The 20,672-nt window shown below is 31.8% G+C and overlaps 2 protein-coding genes across 12 annotated transcripts in view; one reads left to right on the top strand and one right to left on the bottom strand.

Moving 5' to 3' along the window:
- Positions 1-118: 118 nt before the first annotated feature.
- Positions 119-4,609, bottom strand: CstF50 (cleavage stimulation factor subunit 1 Cst50). Its single transcript, XM_074112953.1, has 10 exons — positions 4,454-4,609; positions 3,196-3,288; positions 2,938-3,134; positions 2,708-2,862; positions 2,391-2,621; positions 2,119-2,279; positions 1,891-2,041; positions 665-758; positions 411-542; positions 119-321 (listed from the first exon to the last, which is right to left on the bottom strand). The coding sequence occupies exons 2-10, from the start codon at positions 3,276-3,278 to the stop codon at positions 209-211; spliced, it is 1,317 nt and encodes a 438-aa protein (XP_073969054.1). The 5' UTR covers positions 3,279-3,288; positions 4,454-4,609; the 3' UTR covers positions 119-208.
- Positions 4,610-4,885: 276 nt separating this feature from the next.
- Positions 4,886-20,672, top strand: part of mbc (dedicator of cytokinesis protein myoblast city) — a 40,864-nt gene continuing 25,077 nt past the window's right edge. For 9 of the 11 annotated variants that reach the window (XR_012453710.1, XR_012453709.1, XM_074112912.1 and 6 more), the window contains exons 1-16: positions 4,886-5,077; positions 7,686-7,869; positions 7,950-8,046; positions 9,440-9,585; positions 10,775-10,898; positions 10,989-11,219; positions 11,519-11,757; positions 12,493-12,619; positions 12,774-12,980; positions 17,482-17,630; positions 17,717-17,834; positions 18,387-18,555; positions 18,634-18,818; positions 19,573-19,673; positions 19,793-19,933; positions 20,478-20,657. Coding sequence is in view for 9 of the 11 variants with exons in the window: in XM_074112912.1 (XP_073969013.1) it covers positions 5,029-5,077; positions 7,686-7,869; positions 7,950-8,046; positions 9,440-9,585; positions 10,775-10,898; positions 10,989-11,219; positions 11,519-11,757; positions 12,493-12,619; positions 12,774-12,980; positions 17,482-17,630; positions 17,717-17,834; positions 18,387-18,555; positions 18,634-18,818; positions 19,573-19,673; positions 19,793-19,933; positions 20,478-20,657 (2,447 nt within the window). In the remaining 2 variants the exon portion in view is untranslated. Of the gene's footprint in view, positions 5,078-7,685; positions 7,870-7,949; positions 8,047-9,439; positions 9,586-9,930; positions 10,489-10,774; positions 10,906-10,988; positions 11,220-11,518; positions 11,758-12,492; positions 12,620-12,773; positions 12,981-17,481; positions 17,631-17,716; positions 17,835-18,386; positions 18,556-18,633; positions 18,819-19,572; positions 19,674-19,792; positions 19,934-20,477; positions 20,658-20,672 lie in introns of those variants that run through there. The other 2 variants (XM_074112914.1, XM_074112916.1) reach the window with 2 other exon arrangements.

Raw genomic sequence — 20,672 nt, 5'->3', positions numbered from 1 at the left:
TTTAAATAAATTAAGTTTTTCGAAGAATAGGATATCGTTTATTAAAAAATAAAATATTTTTGTTTAATTTTTTTTTACAGTTTACTTTTGGAACAAACGTTAAGTTGAATAAAACTAATTATGTAAAAAAGTTTTTAATAATAAAATTATAAACACTTGATACATTCATTAAAACGAGCCTTTAAATTTAATAAATTAATACATTAAATTAATGAGTTTGCAGTCTTTTAAACCAAAATCTTGCTCTAAAATCGTCAGAACATGTCAAGAAAGCAGCTGAGTGTGGGCTGTGTACAATCTGCCTTACAGGACCGTTATGACCTAGAAAGATAATTTGGAATATTCATTTGTTTACTTGGATATAATTAAGTAAGTAAGATATATATATATAATATTCATTCAATGTTTACCTAAAGATAACAGCTGTCTACGAGAAGCATTTCTGGCGTTCCATGCGCAAAGAGAAGTTGTAGCCTCATCTGGGAATAACACAAAATCTTCTGTATGGTTGAATACAGCTTGAGTCCTGTGTTCTTGTTTGCCTAAAGTATTTCAAATATATATATATATAATGTAAATTTGTATTGTATTTGAATTTACTGAAAGTTCTTGAATAATTTTTTAGGTCTGGTGTGGAAACAATTATCTTGGATAATTCAAATACCTGTAGTTCCCGCTCCAGTATACGCAATGAGGCATCTACTGGTAGTAAGTTCCCACAGTTTAACTAAGGAATCCTTTCCTGACGATAAAAGGTACTAAAATAAAAAGATTATAAACATATTTTTTAGAAAATTCTCTGAAAATATTTTTTGATAGTAAAGAATTTCTTAATCCTTTTGATCAGCAATAATACGATAAAGGCCTACAATAAACCTTTAATTATCTTAGAAATACAACAAATTAATCCTGACTACTACCTATTTATGTCTCACTGCAGTCGGGGCAAAACCCTAAGTATTTACAAAACAATGTTCCGACCAAAAAATTCTGAACCTGAAACAATCTGTCATAAGAGAGAAAGATTGAATGTTAAGATTAAAAGGGGATGTGGCACGAATTTCATCACATAGAAATCTCTTTAAATTAGAGTAAAGGATCCAGAGTCTGCAAGCGTAATAGCGTACAATAGTAACATTGTTGGAAGTCGAATTCTCCACGCAAAACTAATAGAATTAAACACTGATGAAGAACGCTAATATGAAAACTGTCGAAATTGCGAGCTACGATGGATAAAATCAGCGATTAACTAGGAATTAAAAACGGAAGTCTTGAAAAGTTCAATCTCTTCCTGGACAGGCAAACCCAATCGGCATCTTTGGTGATTGACCACCCATCGAGCTAATCTAAAAGTATGAATAATGAGAAGTCAGTGTAAAACTATGATATTAAAAGAGAGATGCCAAGCTGTGAGGTTTTCCTTTCAGTAAGCACGGAATATTTAAAGGGTGTTCTTAATTTAAAGGGATATCGTCGCATTATGCAACCATTGCTGCAATAAACCTAAGAGAGTTTCCTAGTGCTGTACCAAAATCTGTAAGGGCAAATATAGTTTGGCAACTTCAACATACTTTTTTTTATAATTTAACATAATTTTTCGTTATCTTGACGACTAAATAACTAGTTAAAACGAGGATTGTAATGAAGATGAAGTATGAGTGATGGGCTAAATAGTTGTGCTCATCAACAATCTGCAGGCTATTATGTGTAATGTTAGCCACCTCTGGTGGCTGCGGTGCCGTGGGGCTTGAGTCCCGTCCCGTTTTCTAATCTTAATCGTTAAGGTATTAACGTTAAGATCAATTCGAAGTTAATTTATCAACTAATCAAATTTAAATGTCGAATGTTTCATTTTTTTTTTTTACTATAAGTGGAATCTTAAATCTTTACCTTGCCATTACGAGTAAACGCAACTGAACACACTTCAGCCCCATCATGTGCTTTATAAAATGTATTCACACATCTATTGCTGACACCATCCCATATTTTTATACTTCCATCTTTACTAGCAGAAGCATAATATTTTCCTCCTTGAGTATATCTAAAAATCATTAAAACTTATTTACTAAAAAAAATCAATTGCGACAAAATAATTTTAAAAAATATAGATGTATTTACTTTATAGATGTAATTGTATCGCTATGTTGATGACAAGGTACTGAACAAACATAACACTGTGCCGTATTAAAATCATAAAGTCGAATCACGTGGTATAGAGTACCGACTAAAAGGTAATCTCCTGTAGGATGAAATGATAAACACTTTATTCCATAAGAATCCTAGAATCAGTTAGAAGGTGGTAAATGCTTAAAAGTAAACAGTCAATATGAAAACTTCACCCAGTTACTGTTAATCTTCCTCAAGGTTATTTATTTAGCAAAAACATTTACCGTAATAGTTTTATATGCCTTCTTAACAGAAGCTTTGGCGAAATCGAACACCTTAATAGTAGCATCTTTAGATCCTGAGGCTAGTATAGGTTCCCTGGGATGGAAATCCAGAGCAGTTACTTCTTCAAGATGATCGTACAATGTCCTGATAACTGGATGTCCTTGAGAGTCCGTAGTACTTTCCATAGCATCTGATAAGGATTTTGCCAACATTCTATCTACATCTAAGATCTGTTCAGAATAAAAAATAGTCAAAAAAGTTAGAATTTGCAATAATTTTAACTACGTGGCTAATTTGAGGTAAGATTTCGTTATACTTTAATAGAAGCGTCCGCACTTCCAGTAGCAATCAACTGTCCATCAAGACTGAAGGCACCAGCTCTACACGCACCTTTGTGAGAAGTAACATAAACTGTTTCGTAAAGTGCTGGTTCAGGGGCTGTGATTTCCACGTCAGTCTCGTACTCCAGATCTAATTAATAATAGTAAATTAATTTTATTCAATCTCAAGAAATACATGTAAGAATATTTGACCTTGCAATCATACCAAGTCCTGGTCCAACAAGAATTTCCTGAATCGGATTAAGTCCTGGTATAGGATCTTTCTTATGTCTTTCCGGTTCATGTTGCAAACCAATCATAGTAACATGAAGCAGCCTATCCGAAGGTGGGCATGGCGGATCGGCTTGTACCAAACTAGACAGTTGCATCGCCAATTGCTGATGACCATCGTAAAATAACTGGCTGCAAAAATGTGCTTTAAAAATTGATTAAAATACCTATTTCAAAATTACTCCATTCTTACCTGATCATCAAACGGTATAACTGCTCTCTCTTCTTAACAATATTTTTACTATCTTCTGTTTCTTTTTCGGGAGTGTCCTTCATTTCGGGAAACCTGCCACAAATGTGAGCATTTTTTTTAAATAGTAATAACGCGACGGGGATGATAGTAGAAACAAACTGAGGGACTGTTGGAAAAACATGTGTAGCTCAGAGAACATCTCCACAAATCGGTTTCGGGGACAAACAGGCGCACCTTGGTAAAGCGGCTGCAAATTGATTTCGCTGGCCCAATTGCAGATAGATATATACACAATCTAGTGAATGCCTATTCCAAGTCTATTCATATACCGACCACTACAATGTCGCGCAAGAAAACCATTCAATCGATAAGGGATAGTTTATCTGATTAGAATTGCCAAAAACTGTCGTTATCGACAACGAAGGATGCTTTATATTTCGAGAATTCCAAGAATTTTTGAAACCTAACCGTAATCTCCATAGAAACATCCAGTCTTGAGTGACAACCTTGGATGATATCTGCTGATGGTTAAATAGGCCTTACAAAAGAGTAGAACGAAGATAATCTAAATTGAAAATAATAATTCAAGAAAATTGAAAATTGCTAGATTTATTTTCCAGCACTTCTGCAACGACGGCAAAGTACTAGTGTAACATATGTTTGGGCGGAATGTGATACAGCCACTTAAAAATGAACATTTGCGGAACAGATAGGAAAAGGAGCAAGTTAAAAGACTGCATGGCAAGAGAAAGTTGGTGAGATTTACAACGATAAGAACACCAGATGGAAGAAGGGAAGATAATGAGGAAATGGACTGAATAAGAATGGGGAGCTGTGGAAGGAGACGACTAAATGAGGGAACTGTGATAATCAGTAATTATGTATATGTAATTTACTTAAATATTAAAAAGTACGGGGCACAGGATAGATAAAACACTATGTATTCAAACTTAATTATGGGCTTTTTAAAAAAATTACTTGAAAACTTAATCACGAAATGTTATCAAGATTGAAGAAATACCCCCTTCAGGAAAGCTAATTTTTGCACAGTGAGTTTACAACAAGAAAAAAGCTTCGAATTTAGGGGGACATGAACAATACGATATCCTATGGCGGGTCTCAAAACAGATCATTTAGAGAGATTCAATAATTCACCAGACAATAATTTTAAAATTGGATTTCAAAACACACTCTTACAGCTTAACTATTGCTTTTTATTCTTCAAGAAACTACAACAGATGCCAACTAATATTCTTACCTTGATTCTTGTTGTATGAATACAATTGTGGCGAATGTTGGGTAAACACCACCAGTAAAATTACTCGTTTGGAGAACAGTCAAGTTCACTCTTTCAATCAGTGATGTGTCAGGTTATGTTGATACCGTGGTTTAAATAATTTTAAATAGCAATTTTAATAAATCATTCTAGAAATTCATCGACTTACTTTAAAGAGGTTTGAACTTGCTATAGTTTTTTTTCTGGTAGGCATTTCACGATATTAATTGCAATCTTAACATCAAAAATTGATAAAAATCAATCTTTTTTTAAAATCTAATTTATATAAAAGTGTGCTTATTTTAGTGAAGATAAATAAATAATTTCTAGAGTTCGTAATATCTTCTTGAGAAGTAGGATTAATTCTATCCGTGTGATTGAAATGATGGAGGGGAGCCAGATTGACAGGGCTAGTACACTCCTACACTCTACATCTGTGATACATAAACAAAGAACAAGATGGATTCCGTAAGTGAGAGGAAGTGAAACATTAGTTCAGTTTTTGAGATTAAGTTTAACAGTTTTGTAGTAGTTTTAAGGCTTAATAATTGTATATAATGACTATTTCATGGACTAATGTAAAAGACACCGACAGGTTTGGAATAGGTAGGTTAACTTGTATTTAAAGTTACTTGTTTAAAAAATAACCCACCTGAATGGGGAATTTCCTCAACCTTGATATAACATTTCTTAATTACGTTTTCAAGTAATTTTTTCTAAGAGAAAGCACATGATTAATTTTTCGCTTAGTACTTCATAAACTTTGAATATTATTTACGTATTTCGATTCAAATAATGTTCGTCCTAAAGTGGCCAAGCTTCTTCCAAGATCATCATTTAACGTTTTCTTTGAGATACTTGAAGAAAAGTTTAAAATAATGAATATTAAGGTATGTTTTTTGTTTTCGGTTCAGCTAGACATTCCCTATGCAATTTTTCATTTTATTGATAACATCCAATAATGACTCATAAATTCTAACGACATCCTTGAAAGAGAGTTATCTAGAATAGAGCGAATTTAGTTTTTTAATGTAAGAGAAAACTTTTACAATTATTAATTTATTCTTGAAAGTTTTTATTTTGTTTTCTCTAGTTATTCCAATCTGTTGAGATAAATAGGACATCCTCATTTAAAATGTCTAGCGCAAAAAATTATTTCCCACAATTAGCGTGTAGGTCGTTTGATTAGTTGGTAAAATTTTAAGCTAGATGAAAATGGAAAATATATTTATATTAATATTTTGTGTTTCTTAATTTAATTAAACAAAGCAGGTAATTAGCAATTCGTGTTTTATATAAAAAAAAAAACGTTAAGATGTGTTTAGTACAAAAATCTTTTTCTATTGTTTGTAGTACGAATTTTATTTAATAAAATATCTTGCTCTATGTATTTGTCATCTCAAAGACTGCTTTGAAAACATGAAATATTTCAGATGAGCGAGTGGACCTCAATCATATTCTCTTTCAGGGTGATAACATAGCTTACATTTTTAAAGTTTTGCCTCAGTAAAGTAAACAATCTTATAATGGTTACATAAGTAAAATGTAAATTCAACATTTCACTTTTAAATCGTACGTTATAAGTCATTGCCGTCCTTTAGATAAGATAAGATATGATTTCTGGTCTTTTTTTAGTAAATGCTTTGCTTCATGTTTTTTATGTTGACTATCTTTGTAATAATGAAATTAATACCAACTTGATTTACGAAAATTTGTTAGAAATATAATTTTGCAAAAGATAAGATTCAAGTGTTGATGGGATTGGCTATTCCTTTATGAATTTTAGATAAAACAGTTCATCACAAAAATTATTTGTCAGTTACATCAAGAATCCACTTTATTAAAACTGTCCGGTAGGGCAGTTGTATAAGGGTTGATCGACAAAAACTGCACGAAAAAGCATAACGTGAAAACCACCTAACTTTGACCATTTTTCTCTCTCTTACTATAAAAGATAAAATTGCCAAATTTTCTTTATAATATAGGCCAAATCCTCTTTTATAACTGTAATTTTTTTTTTTATAAAAAATTATAAATATATTTTTTTAATGAGCAAAAAAAATCGCAATCAAATTATCGATGCATTTTCAAAAATTGTTCTGTTGTTACCTTTTTTGTAAATAACGTAGCGCCTAAACGCGCGAACCGATTTTCATGAATGAGGTGTCATTTGATTTGGAATTTTATGTAGATGTGCTTTTTGGGATCTTGAAACTGTACATCGAATGGGAGAGGAGTTATGTTAAAGCGACATTCCGCTCTAACCTCTGTTATAAGGAAGTATGGCAAGCGTTAAAAATTATCGACCGGTGAACCGATTTTCAAGAATGAAGTATCATTCGAATCGAAATTTTGTATAAATTTGTATTTTAAAAGTCTTGACGCTGTGCCCCAGAAGGATGAGAGTTTGATCCTCGGATGTAAGGCTCTCTCTAAAGCTAATATTTCTAATATTACTATATCGCTTAGTCCGATTTTGATCAAATTTAGCACGAAGAGGTGCTAAAGCTTCCCTACGTGGCTGTAAAGTGTCTTCACGCTCTTACACCTACTAAGAGGAAGTACTGCAATCGTTCAAATTATCGACGCATGAACCGATTTACGTCAATGAATTGTAATTCGATTCGAAATCTTTGCCTCTGCGTTTTAGAGAGAAGTACTGTAATCGCATTTTAATTTTTCTTACTCCTATTAAAAGGAAGTACTGAAATTGCAGTTTAATTTTGCTATTTACGTACAAATACCTTCTAATTTTAATCAAAGTGCTTTCCCAACAAAATTGTTTTTGTGGATTCTTTGGGGACCGCAATTCTGAGCATTCTTTTAAAAGATTTCTCCAGTGGTAGTCACGGTTCCGACTTTACACCATGTCAGGTTATAATGAAAGTATTGTTTATTCCAAATGTTAAGAAAATTTTTAAAGCAGATATACAACTTTATATAAAACAGAATAGACAAAAAGGAAAATTTATCCAAAAGGTACAAAAATCTCTTTAACAAAAACTTACAGTATAAAAAGCTCAGTATAAGGGTTGATTAAACGTCAAAAGGTACCCAAATCAGCAACCTAAGTACACAAATACAAACCTAAATAATAGTACCAAACTCCTTCTGCAAGTTGTTTAACAATTAACTTTAAAACAAAAATTCTGATGTTATCTGATAAGTAAATTAATTTCTGATTGGTTGAATTTGCTATTGTTTTTGTTGACAGTTATTCACAATTTCTGGCAACCTGGGGCACATCGCTTAAAATTAACATTAGGTGATGGCGTACGAATTCTTAAGGAACATTCCTCCGGATGGTATTATGGTTATTCCATGCAGAATAAAAACTTGCATGGAATCTTTCCAAAAAGTTATGTTCATTTGAGGGATTGTATAATCGACAAATATGGGTAAGTTTTTATGAAGATTCAATTTATAATTCAAATTTTTATATATTTTGTTTAATTACTGTGTTTATTATTTTTTGTAGGCCTACAGAAGAAGTGGTCTTAAAGCAGCCATATGTTGTACAAGAGATCACGTCAGTGTTGAGGGAATGGGGAGTTATATTAAAGAGATTATATGTTGTAAGTTATTAATAATTCAAACATGCGGCAAAAAAGTGAAAATTAGAATTAAAAAATAACGAGCCTAAATATTAAATACTTTTACCTATCGCGACGGTATTTAATTAAGAATTTTAATTTAAATAAAATCCACACTAGACTTAAAAGAACAGAACTAAACAGACGCTATAGACTACTTAAAAGACTCTTAGACGATAGATCAAAACTCTCTCTGGACAACAAAAGACTGATTTATACTTCTATTTTAAAACCCATCTGGGCGTATGGAATAGAGCTGTGGGGTTCAACCAAACGCTCCAATCTCCAAAGGATTCAATCGCTACAATCTAAAATACTTGGAACTATCGTAAACGCTCCATTTTATGTCTCCAATCTGACTATACACACTGACCTTAACATTCCTTTTGTCACCCAAGTTGCTAAAACACGATACAGAAAACTCCACTTCAGCCTGCAATCTCATATAAATCCTCTAGCTCAAAATCTTTCTTCTAGAACTCTTCCTGACAACCCGACAAGACGTCTTAAACGACAGTGGCCTCGTGATCTCCTCTCAAGTGAAGAGAGTGACTAAACATATAATGTTTTGGAGTGTTACCACTGGGTAACTTCTCCACTCATTTACTTCGACATGTTCACTGTTATCATTGTTACTTATAGCGCTAACGCGCTGATTGTAGCACTATAAACGCAAAAAAAACACATTAATTTCTTGTTATTTTAATAATATTTGTATAACATTAAATGTTAATATTTAGTTTTCTGTAATCTGTTTGCTGAATTATTGGTTGAAATAGTTATGAAGGTGAAACTAAGTTTCGGAAATATCGGAAAAGAAATTCATGATTTTCATGATCCATCTCCAAGTAACAAAAAAACAACATTTTTATTATAATTGTTGTCATTTTATTTAAAAGAGAAAGGATTTTTATGTGCGATTGAAGTTTATCTTTGAATCTTCCTCCCTAATCTTCCAGGGAAGGTGTATTCTTCCAGAACGTCTAGTAACTCTAGGAAGATTGAGGAGCTCAAGGATAACTGCTTTGGCGGCAAATCCATTATTGTACTGGAGTGTACTTCTGATTCCGATGTCTTGATCGATGTTGAAATGGACTCACATTCAGTTGTAGAGACTTCCGCGTGCCTGGAAGATTAAACGTTAATTTTCCAAAGATTCTGAGTTCTGGTTATTGAATTTCCAATATAGTCCTAAAAATTAAGATTTAATTTTATAAACCCAACGATATAATATTACGATTTCAAAATGAAATATGTCTATGGCTTCTCGATAATAGATCAAACATTCTGTTGGATTAAGTTTTTGGTAAAGGTAATTATTTTAAGTGCGATATAATTTGGAATTTTATTCTGAAGTTATTAAATAATTTTTCAGACTAATAGCGAACATTTCCGTCCAATTAAAGCCAAAATGTATGATTTAATGAGGTATAGAAGTCAGATAATTTCAGGAAAATTCCCAGTGGACCAATTAAAACAGATTAAAAAGACTGTTACCTCAAGAATTGATGTTGGAAACAAGTACGTTATTAGTTTTCTTATTTTCAGTTCATATTAACTTTTAGTTATTTTAAACATATATATTCTGTTATTTTAAATTTTCATAGAACTTTTGTGTTACTGTCTGGAATGGAATCTCTAGTTAACATCCTTTTGCATTGCCTATTCATCAAAAAATTATCGATTGAAATTGGTTTACCTTTTTTCTTCACCTCTGAGGAGTTTTAATTTTTAAATCATTTTCGTGTTGTGAATATATACGTATTTAGGAAATTCTCAGGAAAATCTGGATTTTAAAAATATGTGATACATCGTCAAAAGGTTTTTGAGAAGTTGATATACAATAGAATGTTAAGTATGTCCCTGATATATAGAAAATCTACTACGTTTTAAAAGTTTACTCTCCTCGTCTAAAGTGTAGTGTTTGTGAGTAGTTAGTGAATATATGTTGATAATGAGTTACGAGATTGTCTTCACTAAACCTGTGAATACATTGAAGTAGAGACTGTTATGTACGTTTTTGTTTTTATGCGAGTGAAGATATTGTCTGTGTTGTGAGACTAAAATCCCTGCAGGGACGTCAAGATCACTAAAAAAAGTGGCTTTTCTTTTCCCTCTATGAGAAAAAATTCAAGTTTAAATAATGTTCAATAAAATCCGCCAAATTTCTTCTTATATTTTAAGTGGAATCAAATAACATCCCTTTCATTTAATTTCTTTGAGAGAGATTGAAGGCAGACGTCGAAAGCGAATTGACTAGGTTGAAACTAAAGTGAGTTGATGGAAAGCGAAAATCTTGGAAACTTCAACATCAAAGCTTGAACAGACTTTCAGCGATTTTTAAATGGCTGAAGATGCACACTCTACACAGTTGTACTACAAGTCCAGAAGACCAACTTCGGCATACGAAGAAGAAGAATAAAGGTATTTGCATCCTAGAGAATGCGAATTATAGAGAAGCTTTAGATATATTCCTGTAAAGTTTAATCTCTGGGATTTATGAATGAAGTGTAAGTTAAAATTTTCGTGACTCTTGTGTTTCTTAACGGGCTGACGAAGATACAAGTTTTTTGATAGACAGTGTACTTAAGATATTTAATAGTGAAGCGATCATTATTGTTAAGATCACCTAAACTTTTAAATGGCAGTTGTACTTTTAATAATTGCAGAGAGAGAGGGATATCGTTCACATAGACTTTTACTTTTACAGACTACTTAACTTAGACATGGTTGTGCGAGATGATCAAGGAAACATCTTAAATCCAGAAGTCACTTCTACAGTTGAACTATACAAACACCATCACCTGGCTACAGAAAGAATTACCAGAGCTATGGCAAGTGGTGATTAGAATAATATTGTTTTTTAGAGTAATGCAGAAAAAGATAGACATTTGTGATTAAGTAAAATTCTGTTTTGCTCATAGAGTGAATCTTCTAGTAGTATCAGTGATGACAAACGAACATCCATAGCTGTGACCAGTTATCCATTGTCACAGCAACATTGTTCGCATTGCCTATCTGTCAGATTGATGGAGATCTCTTGTAGACTACAAGAACCTTTACAGTTATTAGTTTGTTTATATGATGGCAAAGAAGAGCGGAGATATACCGAGACGCATTTAATTAGACAAACGCCACATAGATTAATTTTCACTGTAAGTTTTTTTTGTTTTTGTTTTCAATTTATCAGTTTTATATTTCAATTTATCAGTTTTAAGGTGAATATTAAGTGCACGTCAGAACCATGCAGGTTTGTTTCAGTTATTCAATAAAGGGATTGTAAAATCAAAGATTTTTGAATAATTCATAGTTTGAATGTTTTAACCTTTAGGTTTTTTTTGTTAGACAAAGTCGTGTGCGTGTTTGTCTAAAATTAGATTTTCTTTTACTCCCAAAAGATATAAACTAAGTATAACAATTTCATGATTATTTCATTGAGCTTTGTATTACCTAGGATCTTGGCAGCCGAGATATGGCTCGGGAAAAAGTCTACTTGGTAATTTATATAGTGCGCGTTGGAAGTATGGAGAGGTCGACAACCTCTTCGACCCCTAGTACTAATAATAATATCATTAAAAGCATTTTGGAACCTGTCAGAAGGCCTTACGGAGTGGCAGCTAAAGATATTACTCTAATTGTTAATGGAAAGTTGCAACCAACTGATGAAGATTCAGTGACATTACCTTTACTTCTGTAAGTTGACATTTTTTATCTCCTATTTACTATGGTACGTATGTTAAAGAATATATCACAATAAGGCTGAATTTATTAGCTGCTTAATGACACGCTCTTAACCTGTCGTAAGCTCTCTAGTGATGACCCTTCTCCATCTTTCTCTCTTGTATCTTTTTCATCCCTCTCGCATTTCCATCCTCATAAGATGTTCTGATCATCTAAAGCGATATTGCAGCACACATTCTTCCTCGTACCATGATTCCATCATTCAGTTTGACGTTTATTTCTTTCTACTTTTACACTTTTTCTGAGATCATGGCGTTTCTGGCAGCTCATTCCAATAACCCGAACAGCACTTACACTGAACCTCACACACAATTCTCGTAGCACCTGCAGAGATTTTATTTACAACTAATTGGGTTTAGCCTTCCTAAAGGCAATCTTTAAGCTCTGCATCGCACAGATGCTTACATTCTATGTGAAACACTTGAGCTGTTACGCTTTAGTCGCACTGAATTTGCAGTTACCATCGGTCATCCTCCCAGGATGGCATTGCTTCTCACTTAATTTCCCCATACATCGAAATCCAATCCTGTGGAAGTGCACGAAACTTCATAAGCATTGCAAAATATTTGGTTTCTTAATTCTGGCTTAAAAGGCAGTGGTAATGGTTGTTACAATCGTGTTAACAACTAAGTCTAACCTAAGTTCACACATAATGCAGCATTACTTTTACAAAGTTTTTATTTTCAGCTGCGAAAAGGATAATCTAGAAGGAACACTTAAAAGATTGTTTACAATTAAGGATTTAACACATAAGGATCATAAGGGTCAAACAATTAGTGTTAGGTTAAAGATGTTGCAGGGCGATTTGAAACAGGTAAACTTTTGTTTTAATTTTTTTCAAAATGAAAAATTATACAGACTTCAGGTTTTGACTTTTATAACTATCCATTCAATTTTTCCTTTTGCAAATTGTGCTTTAATCTCAAAAAATGACTTCATGGAAATATTTATTTTTTTTTTTTTTTAAGGTTCGCGAAGAAAATCCTCATTTAGTAATTGGTCAAGTGTCAATAGCAAGGAAAATGGATTTTCCAGAAGTTATCCTACCAGGTGATGTAAGAAACGATCTATATGTGACACTTGTCAGTGGGGAATTCAGTCGAGGAAGTAAGTCAACCGACAGAAACGTTCAAGTCAGCCTTTCTGTTTGCAATAGTTCTGGACAAACGCTTCCGGTATGTTGCCTTATTATTAATTTTTTTTTTTTTTTTAAAATAATTGAAACATGTTTAACATGCTGAAAGTCATTTTTGACGAACGAAGATGGCAATTCTTTTAATTTTTTCACTTTCTTTTACTACATATAAAAAGCCTTTTAGTATTGTGATTTGGTCACAACATAAAATTGAAATTATATTTTCATCGGAAATACTGTTTGCCCGAAAAAATGTTTTATATCTAATGATAGTGCATGTATAATTGGAGATAACACTAGCTCGAAAACGAAAAAACGAAGTAAGTTCCGACTATATTTTTGTCTTTGCGTACCCTTAAGAGATTCTATAGGAATAAATATTCAGAGTCCCTTGATTAAAAATAGTAAAAGGTAACCTAACTTAAATCTTCAGCTTCTATCTCGATTACTTATTCTTTAAATTGATTAAAACGCTGAATTTCTTCAGAACTAAATAAGTAAAAATAAAATAAACAAATTACAAACTATAACTTGGTAATCTAATTTGATTACTGGTAGTAATTGGCGTGTGTAAAGTGATTTCATAACGCAACAAAAGTTAATTTCTAATGCTACTACTGTGAGGTAAATAGCTATACCCTGCCTGAGCTTAGCAAAAAAACTGTTGGAATAAAATAATACTATTTTAAGAAGAAGAAATAGTAAGCAAAAACTCACTTCTTACAAAAATTTAAGCAAATATTTTAACCAAAACTCATGATGTCAATGGAATTATCTGATTGTAAAGGTTTTTCTGTTAAAATACGTATGTTGTTGAAATTCTAGTGTTTAAGCCTAGTCGAATTAAGTTAAAATGATTTTTTTTTTCGGTTTTCCAAGATTTTCTTGCAAATAAGGTTCTTTTGTCTTGACAGATTAATTTTTATTTGAAACTTTGTTAAAGAATTTTTATTTTAAGAGGAATATTTGGTTTTTAGGAGAAGTCTTTAGTCTTGTATTTAAGTGCTATTTCAAAATTTTCTGCTTGTAACTCTACTTTCCTTTCTTGGATTGGGTGTCGGCTAGTCCATCAGCTGTTCCACTTCCTCTCTACTCTTGTGATCCTTAGTTACCTCTTCGTTTCCTTTAGAAGTTTTTTCTTCTTCTTCATCATCTTTTTGAGGGTACCTGAGCAGTGTTTCTTCAGTTCGCCTCTACCATTTAAAAATTCAATAATATCCTAAAGTTTTGAGAAATAAAATAGTATGTCCAGAAGTGCGAATAGCCTTCATAAATTGATTTCAAAGAGATTTAGCGAGATGTATTTATTTGCCTGGGTTTCCCTCTAAACTGCAATTTTATGTTTAGAACTAGTCCTTTGGACTCTAAATATTTAAGGTAATCAATTAGTGTGCAAAATAAAGGTCATCATTTTGGAAATAGCTGTAAAAGAAAGACTTTTATTGTTCACATCCCATTTTTTTTCTATTAAATCGAATAATTTTTTGATAATCATGGACTAAATTTCAGTGTCACCATCTTTATTTTAATTTTTTTGCCTGTCTATAATTAATAGTCTTTAAAGACGTTAAATATTTAATTTTCATATTAATTAGTGAGTAGATAAAGAATACTATTTGTGCTTCTAGGGTGGGTAAAAATTATTTAAAAAAAGGACCCCATGTTGTTTCGGTGAGTTTTTATTTTTATATAAAAGAAAGAAAGTTGTTAAGACAGAATCAAAACAAAAAATCTTGTATAAATGTTGTTTAATGCATTATCAGCATCCTTCCTTTGTATTATTGTGAATGTTTTTTTTTTCTTGTTTTCACATTGACACTAATATTATGACCAAAATATAAGTAGTTTCGTTTTCTTCTCTATCTCAAATCTAATTGTAGGTATGTGCGCTTTTAATGTTTGTTGATTAACTATTATATTATAAAATGAGACAATTCTGAAGGGATTAGAACTAATTTTTACTTTTTCTTGAAGTCAATAATGCAGGGGTGTGAAGTGTGGCAAATTTTTTGAAATTGTAAAGCTTGGCACACGATCTTAGATTTCCTGTCGTACACTAGAGTACAGTCTCCTTCTCCTCTTGGATGAGGGGCTATAATTTTAATAAAATGCTCTTTTTAGATACTACCTGCCTCCCAAATTAACTTCGATGGAATCAGGCTTTTAGATCGGTTAGTTTGGTATAGTCAAGAATGGATAACTCGTGTCTAGTAACTTCTTCTGACAGGCTTACAGAAAAGAACATTACGGTGTTCTGCAGTGGAGCTCTGGACACTGTGACATCTGCGAATCCGAGAGGGCGGAATAGCTGACCGCCAAAACTTCTTTAGCAAAATCTGCCCTTCACAAACAGACATTTATATTGCAGAAGATGGAAAAACACTTTTTAGAAAGATTTACCTTTCCAAAAGAAAGCATTGGAAATATTTGGACAAGATAAAATGGTCTGATCCCACCTCTCCTATTTTGCTAAGAGCTGTGTGCTATCAAGAGTTAATATGCCAGATTTGCTGGAAATACACTACACCTTCTGGAATTACGGGTCATCCCTCTCTATCTCCAATTTATTCGCCATTTGGTCGGCCACTCCATAAGGTACACCACAAGGCGGAAATCTCGCCATATTAATGAACAGATAAAAAGACTCAAATTATTTTATATTTCCTTGTATAGTCATCCTCCTCACTACCCTGAGTAAATGTGGGTTAGCATACTTTTATACAAACGCCATTTATTAGTTGGCCGAAAATAAAACTAGAAATATGAATTAAGGGCTTATTATTTTTTAAAAACTTAGCAAATCTTCTTAAATACCCTTTTAGAAAACATGAAGCGCTTGTGACAACTTACTGAATATAACACCGGTATATATTGTTTTTTCTCTAATTGTACTTCTAATGATGGATAATACATTTTACACATATTCCAATAGTTGATATGTGAAGATTTAGCGCGTTTTCCAAAGTTCAGAAATGTCTCATCCAATTCCACACTTAATTTAAGAAAAATAAGTTATTAACCTACAATAACTGCTTTAACGTGCTTTTCTTGCGCACATTTCCTGTAAATTGATGCACTATTTCCCCATTATTCAAGATTTCTGATTGCATTTCTGTAAGAATTAATCGTAATATTTTCCCTTTCACAATTTTCCCTATTCATCTATATTCAAAAGAAAATGTAGTATTATTTTCACTTTTTTGCAAACTAAAGTGAATTTAAGTTCTTGAAAATACCTGGGACGGTATCTTTTTTTATTGTTTCTATCAAAATCTAGCGTGTAGAGGAGTAGTTGATAGAATAGTTTTATTTTTTTTTTTGTTATTTTGAATGCCTAAACTTCTTTAGAGTATAGTTTTACATAAATTTTTTTCCTGTTTTTGTAAATATGAAAGAATAATTATTATTGTTACTTTCTTTTTAGATTTTCGTTAACCATCATTTTTCTAGGAATACTTTTATAAAAATAATAATCCTTTCTTTTAATTCGATCTTTTAATTTTATGTTGTTTTCTCGGTAAATTATTCGTCAGCTATATTGTATTAAAACCACGATTTTTAAGTTTAGCGAAGCATATAACTTTTTCATTTTTTACATTTAAAGCAATAAACAGAATTAAAATTCGCTTGTATTTTTTTTAAACAATTTAAGGTACAAACAATTTTGTAGATATAAGTTTTGTTTTTTTTAAATAGTTTGTTCCTTTTAATAAATGGATTTTTTTAATATATATATTTTTTAATTCGGCAAATTGCACTGTCAACCAAATAGTTCTATAATGCCTTCCACTCATACCATGTGTGATCACTCACCAGGTGATAAGCAATCGCTCAGTCTGACTATCTCTGCAAATTCCAAGAAGGGCGGGGCTCGTTAGTCAGGGATAGTGAATCCTTGGTAGCACACATCTTACCGCTCCAATGCCTTTCCTATATAGTTCGAAGAAGACCCCTCCCATGTTTTAAAAAGTAACAGAGGATTGTAAGGATATATTACCCACTAACATCTTGTAACTTCCCAAGTTACCCAAGCTGGCCAGGAAACTCTTAGGTTGAGTGAGCTGTGCTATTAATTCTGATGTCAACACATCCTCCAGTTATTCCAAAAATGACTTCCGGTTTAAGAAGGAGGTTACTATGAACTTATATATTTCTCCCGCACTCTTCGTTTAAGTGAAGTGAACAGGCTCATTAATAAGAATTCGGTCTAACAGTAAAATTCTAAACTGGAAAGAAGTTCGAAGAAAGTGTAACGACAAAAAAGGCCAGTTGACATTTTTTCAATTTTTATTTCGTAAAAATCCTAAGTTTATAAAAATTTCAGTTGGTAAATTGCGTTTAAAGAAAATCGTGTGAATGCTCGAACCAGAATTTTTGTATTTTCTAGAAACATAAGTAATTTAAAAAGAAGTAACCTGAGATTTATTAAGTTACGTGTTTTTTCCTATAGTACCTTTAGTAACTTATTTTAATTATTCTACTAATTTTTCCCTAATTGTGCCAAGATTATTCTAATTGTTTATTGTGTGTCACTTTAACAGGGAGTCGTTCATTTTGGTGGTGAAGAGAATGATTACAGATCCGTAGTTTATTACCATGAGGATAAGCCAAGGTGGGTGGAATCTGTAAAAGTTGCTGTACCGATAGATGATTTTAAAGTTAGTCATCTGAGGTTCACGTTTAAACATAGGTAGGTTATTAGTTGTTATTTAATGTTTATTTTGTAATTTTTTTACTTTGAAATAGTTAATTTTCGTTTGTCTTTTCCAATGACAGGTCATCCAATGAAACCAAAGATAAAAATGAAAAACCATTTGCCTTGTCGTTTGTAAAACTAATGCAAGATAACGGTACAACATTGCCGGACACAACGCATGATTTGCTTGTGTATAAGGTAGTTTTCAATATTCAGTTTTATCGATTTTGATAGTTAAAATTGAGATGGATTTCAAAATATCTACAAAAAAAAAAAATGGAAACATGTCACAGCTTTCTCTTACTCTAATTATTATTTATTAATATTTCAAAAATTAAATTTTGCATACTACGTAAAATTGAATTACGCCTTGTTTGCTGCCATTTCGTAGGTTTCGGCAGAAATCTATCATCAGATTTTACTGAAAGAATTGTTCAGTTTTATCGCGATTTTCTGTAAACTTTGAATATAAGGTAAGAATGGTTTCTGTAAGGGTGGTTGTTAAATGTAACTAAATTGAAAATAACCAAATATTTCATAAGGGCGCTGCTTGATAGTATTATATCAAGTTACTTATATGAAGGTGTAATTTATGGTAGGCCCAAGTTCATTAGGAAAAATAACTAAACAAGTTCTGTAAATGCATAATAGTAAAAAAATTGTCAATTGTAATTTAATGGCAATTTATAGGCTAAAAAGCTATTGAGAACAAAATGAATTGGATATTATTTTTTCTTACTTCTTTTTTAGGTTGATCATAAAAAATACGATCCTAATGACGTAAGCTACTTATATTTGCCTTCAACAAGAACTGAACTTAAAGATGGTATAAAACAATCAGCACCCGGTTTAACATTATCCAATAAAGATGTTTTTGTAATACAGACCAACGTTTGTTCAACTAAATTAACGCAAAACAGTAATGTATCCATATTTTTATTTATTATTTAATTTTATTTTCTAACTGGCAAGATCTAAGTTCCTGTCTACGTTTCAGTTGATTTGTTAAGTTTATTAAATTGGGTTAGTAACGAAGATAAACTAGAGGAAAGCCTTCTGGCAGTTTGTAAAGTTAGTGGCGAAGAGATTGTAAAATTTCTTCAGGATGTTTTAGATTCATTATTTAATATTTTACAAACATCTACATCGTATACATTGGATGATACAGTTTTCAGTTGTTTAGTGAGTACTCAATATATATATTTTAATGTAAATTTTACAGTGTGGTCTTATTATTTTTTTTATTACCGTCGCTTATCGCTACAAATTATCGTTCTTCGTGGATTCACTGACAAACTATTAATTTATATCCTTCTGTTAGAAAGCCTAGTCCGTAAAATAACAAGAATACTAAAACATAATGTACTTATGGTATTGAGTTCTCTTCCAAGATGACATGTCGCACGCCTTCAAATTACGTCCACCGAAGGAAAAAAAAACCTTCAGAATTCTTCCTTTGGGTATCTCACAATGCCTAACTCACTTATACAAGATACTTTTCAAAACAAACCCTGAACTGCTGAACTCTTGGATCTCAATCTTACAAATCTCTTTAGGGTATTTTCGAGTAAGTAATACAGATTCTTAAATATCTGAGTTTTAACAGACTCGAATAGGTCCTAATATAAGAGGGACCAAAGATTAGAACCATACACTAAAACGGTGTCCACAATGGTCCGAAACAATTCAGTTTTATAGCCTCAACTTTCAGCTCTATATTACCACAATTATCAGAAGATATATTCTGGACCATATCAGTTACACATATTTGCTTTGTGCAGTGGCCTTCGCGAATTCACCAGAAGAAGTTAGAGGAATTCCCAGTGCTATTTCTGTTGTAGTTTTATTGTAATGGAACTGGTCGTAATAGTAATAAATTCAAAAATTAAATAGCATCAAGTATCTTTTGATAAAGTGAAACTTTCTTTGTCTACAGTTGTACATTATAGGATTAGTTTCGGATAGAAAATATGAACATTTTCAACCTGTACTGGATCTTTATATCAAGGAAAGTTTTTGTGCTACTTTAGCTTACAAGTAAGTTCATTTTTGTCTTCCCATTACTCTGTTTATTTATTTTTATTTCTTAAGTTGGAAAGAACTTAATAATACAACATACTAATAAGATTTTAATCTTCATGATATTTTTTTTGTAGTAAACTAATCGCAGTTTTAAAAGAACATATCGAGAATGCAAATTCACCAGATCGCGAAGAAAGAGAAATACTGTTAAAAACTATGAAATCATTGCAGTACATAATAAAGTTTATAGTTCGTTCTAGGATATTGTTTTCAGAGTGAGTATTGCTTCCAGTTATTAATTTTCTTACTTCTGTATAGCAAATCTTTACATTTGTATCAAATTTTCTAAATGTAGTTTTTACCAGAAACTTAGTCATCGAAGTGAGAAAAAGGTTTTATATTTTATTTTTATAATTTTTAACGTTTGTGCATATGTTTATGAACACTCAAAAACAAAAATCAAGGAAGCTCAGACATTACGTTTGAATTTAGTGTCTCATGGGCCCGACCGCAACTTAGCAATGCAAATCCTATAACGGAAAGTACCACTTCACTGATTTTTTTCATTGATCGAAATTTGGAGTTGATATTTATTTTTAAAGAGCTTAGATTTAAGTTACAATTTTAATTTTACGTTTACAGAAATTTTTATCGAAGTTTTTATCACTTTTATCTATGGAACTTTTTCAATAAAAGTTTAATGTAAACGTTTATTCTAAAAGTTATAAAGAACTTTTAAGGGGGAAAAAATTAAGAAATTCAAAAATAAAGGTTAATCTCTTGGATTCAGACAGTATTATTTAGAATTTAAAATTTTAGATTAAATGGTGGAAAAGATGAAGAAGAATTTGCCACATCATTAAAAAACATGTTGATCAGTACATCAGCGCTGATGGTTTATAACACGGACAGTACATTGGTGGTACAAGCTGCTAGTCTTAAGTATTTACCAACTACCATTCCAGATTTAGTTCAGGTTTTCAGTCCCCTTTTATTAAGGTAAGAAGATGATTT

This window comes from Rhodnius prolixus, unplaced genomic scaffold (genome assembly GCF_049639745.1).
Source record: "Rhodnius prolixus isolate KJV_2025 unplaced genomic scaffold, Rpr scaffold_7, whole genome shotgun sequence".
Lineage (NCBI taxonomy): Eukaryota > Metazoa > Arthropoda > Insecta > Hemiptera > Reduviidae > Rhodnius > Rhodnius prolixus.
The sequence above is the reverse complement of the archived record's forward strand: the minus strand, read 5'-3'. Positions and strand labels throughout refer to the sequence as shown.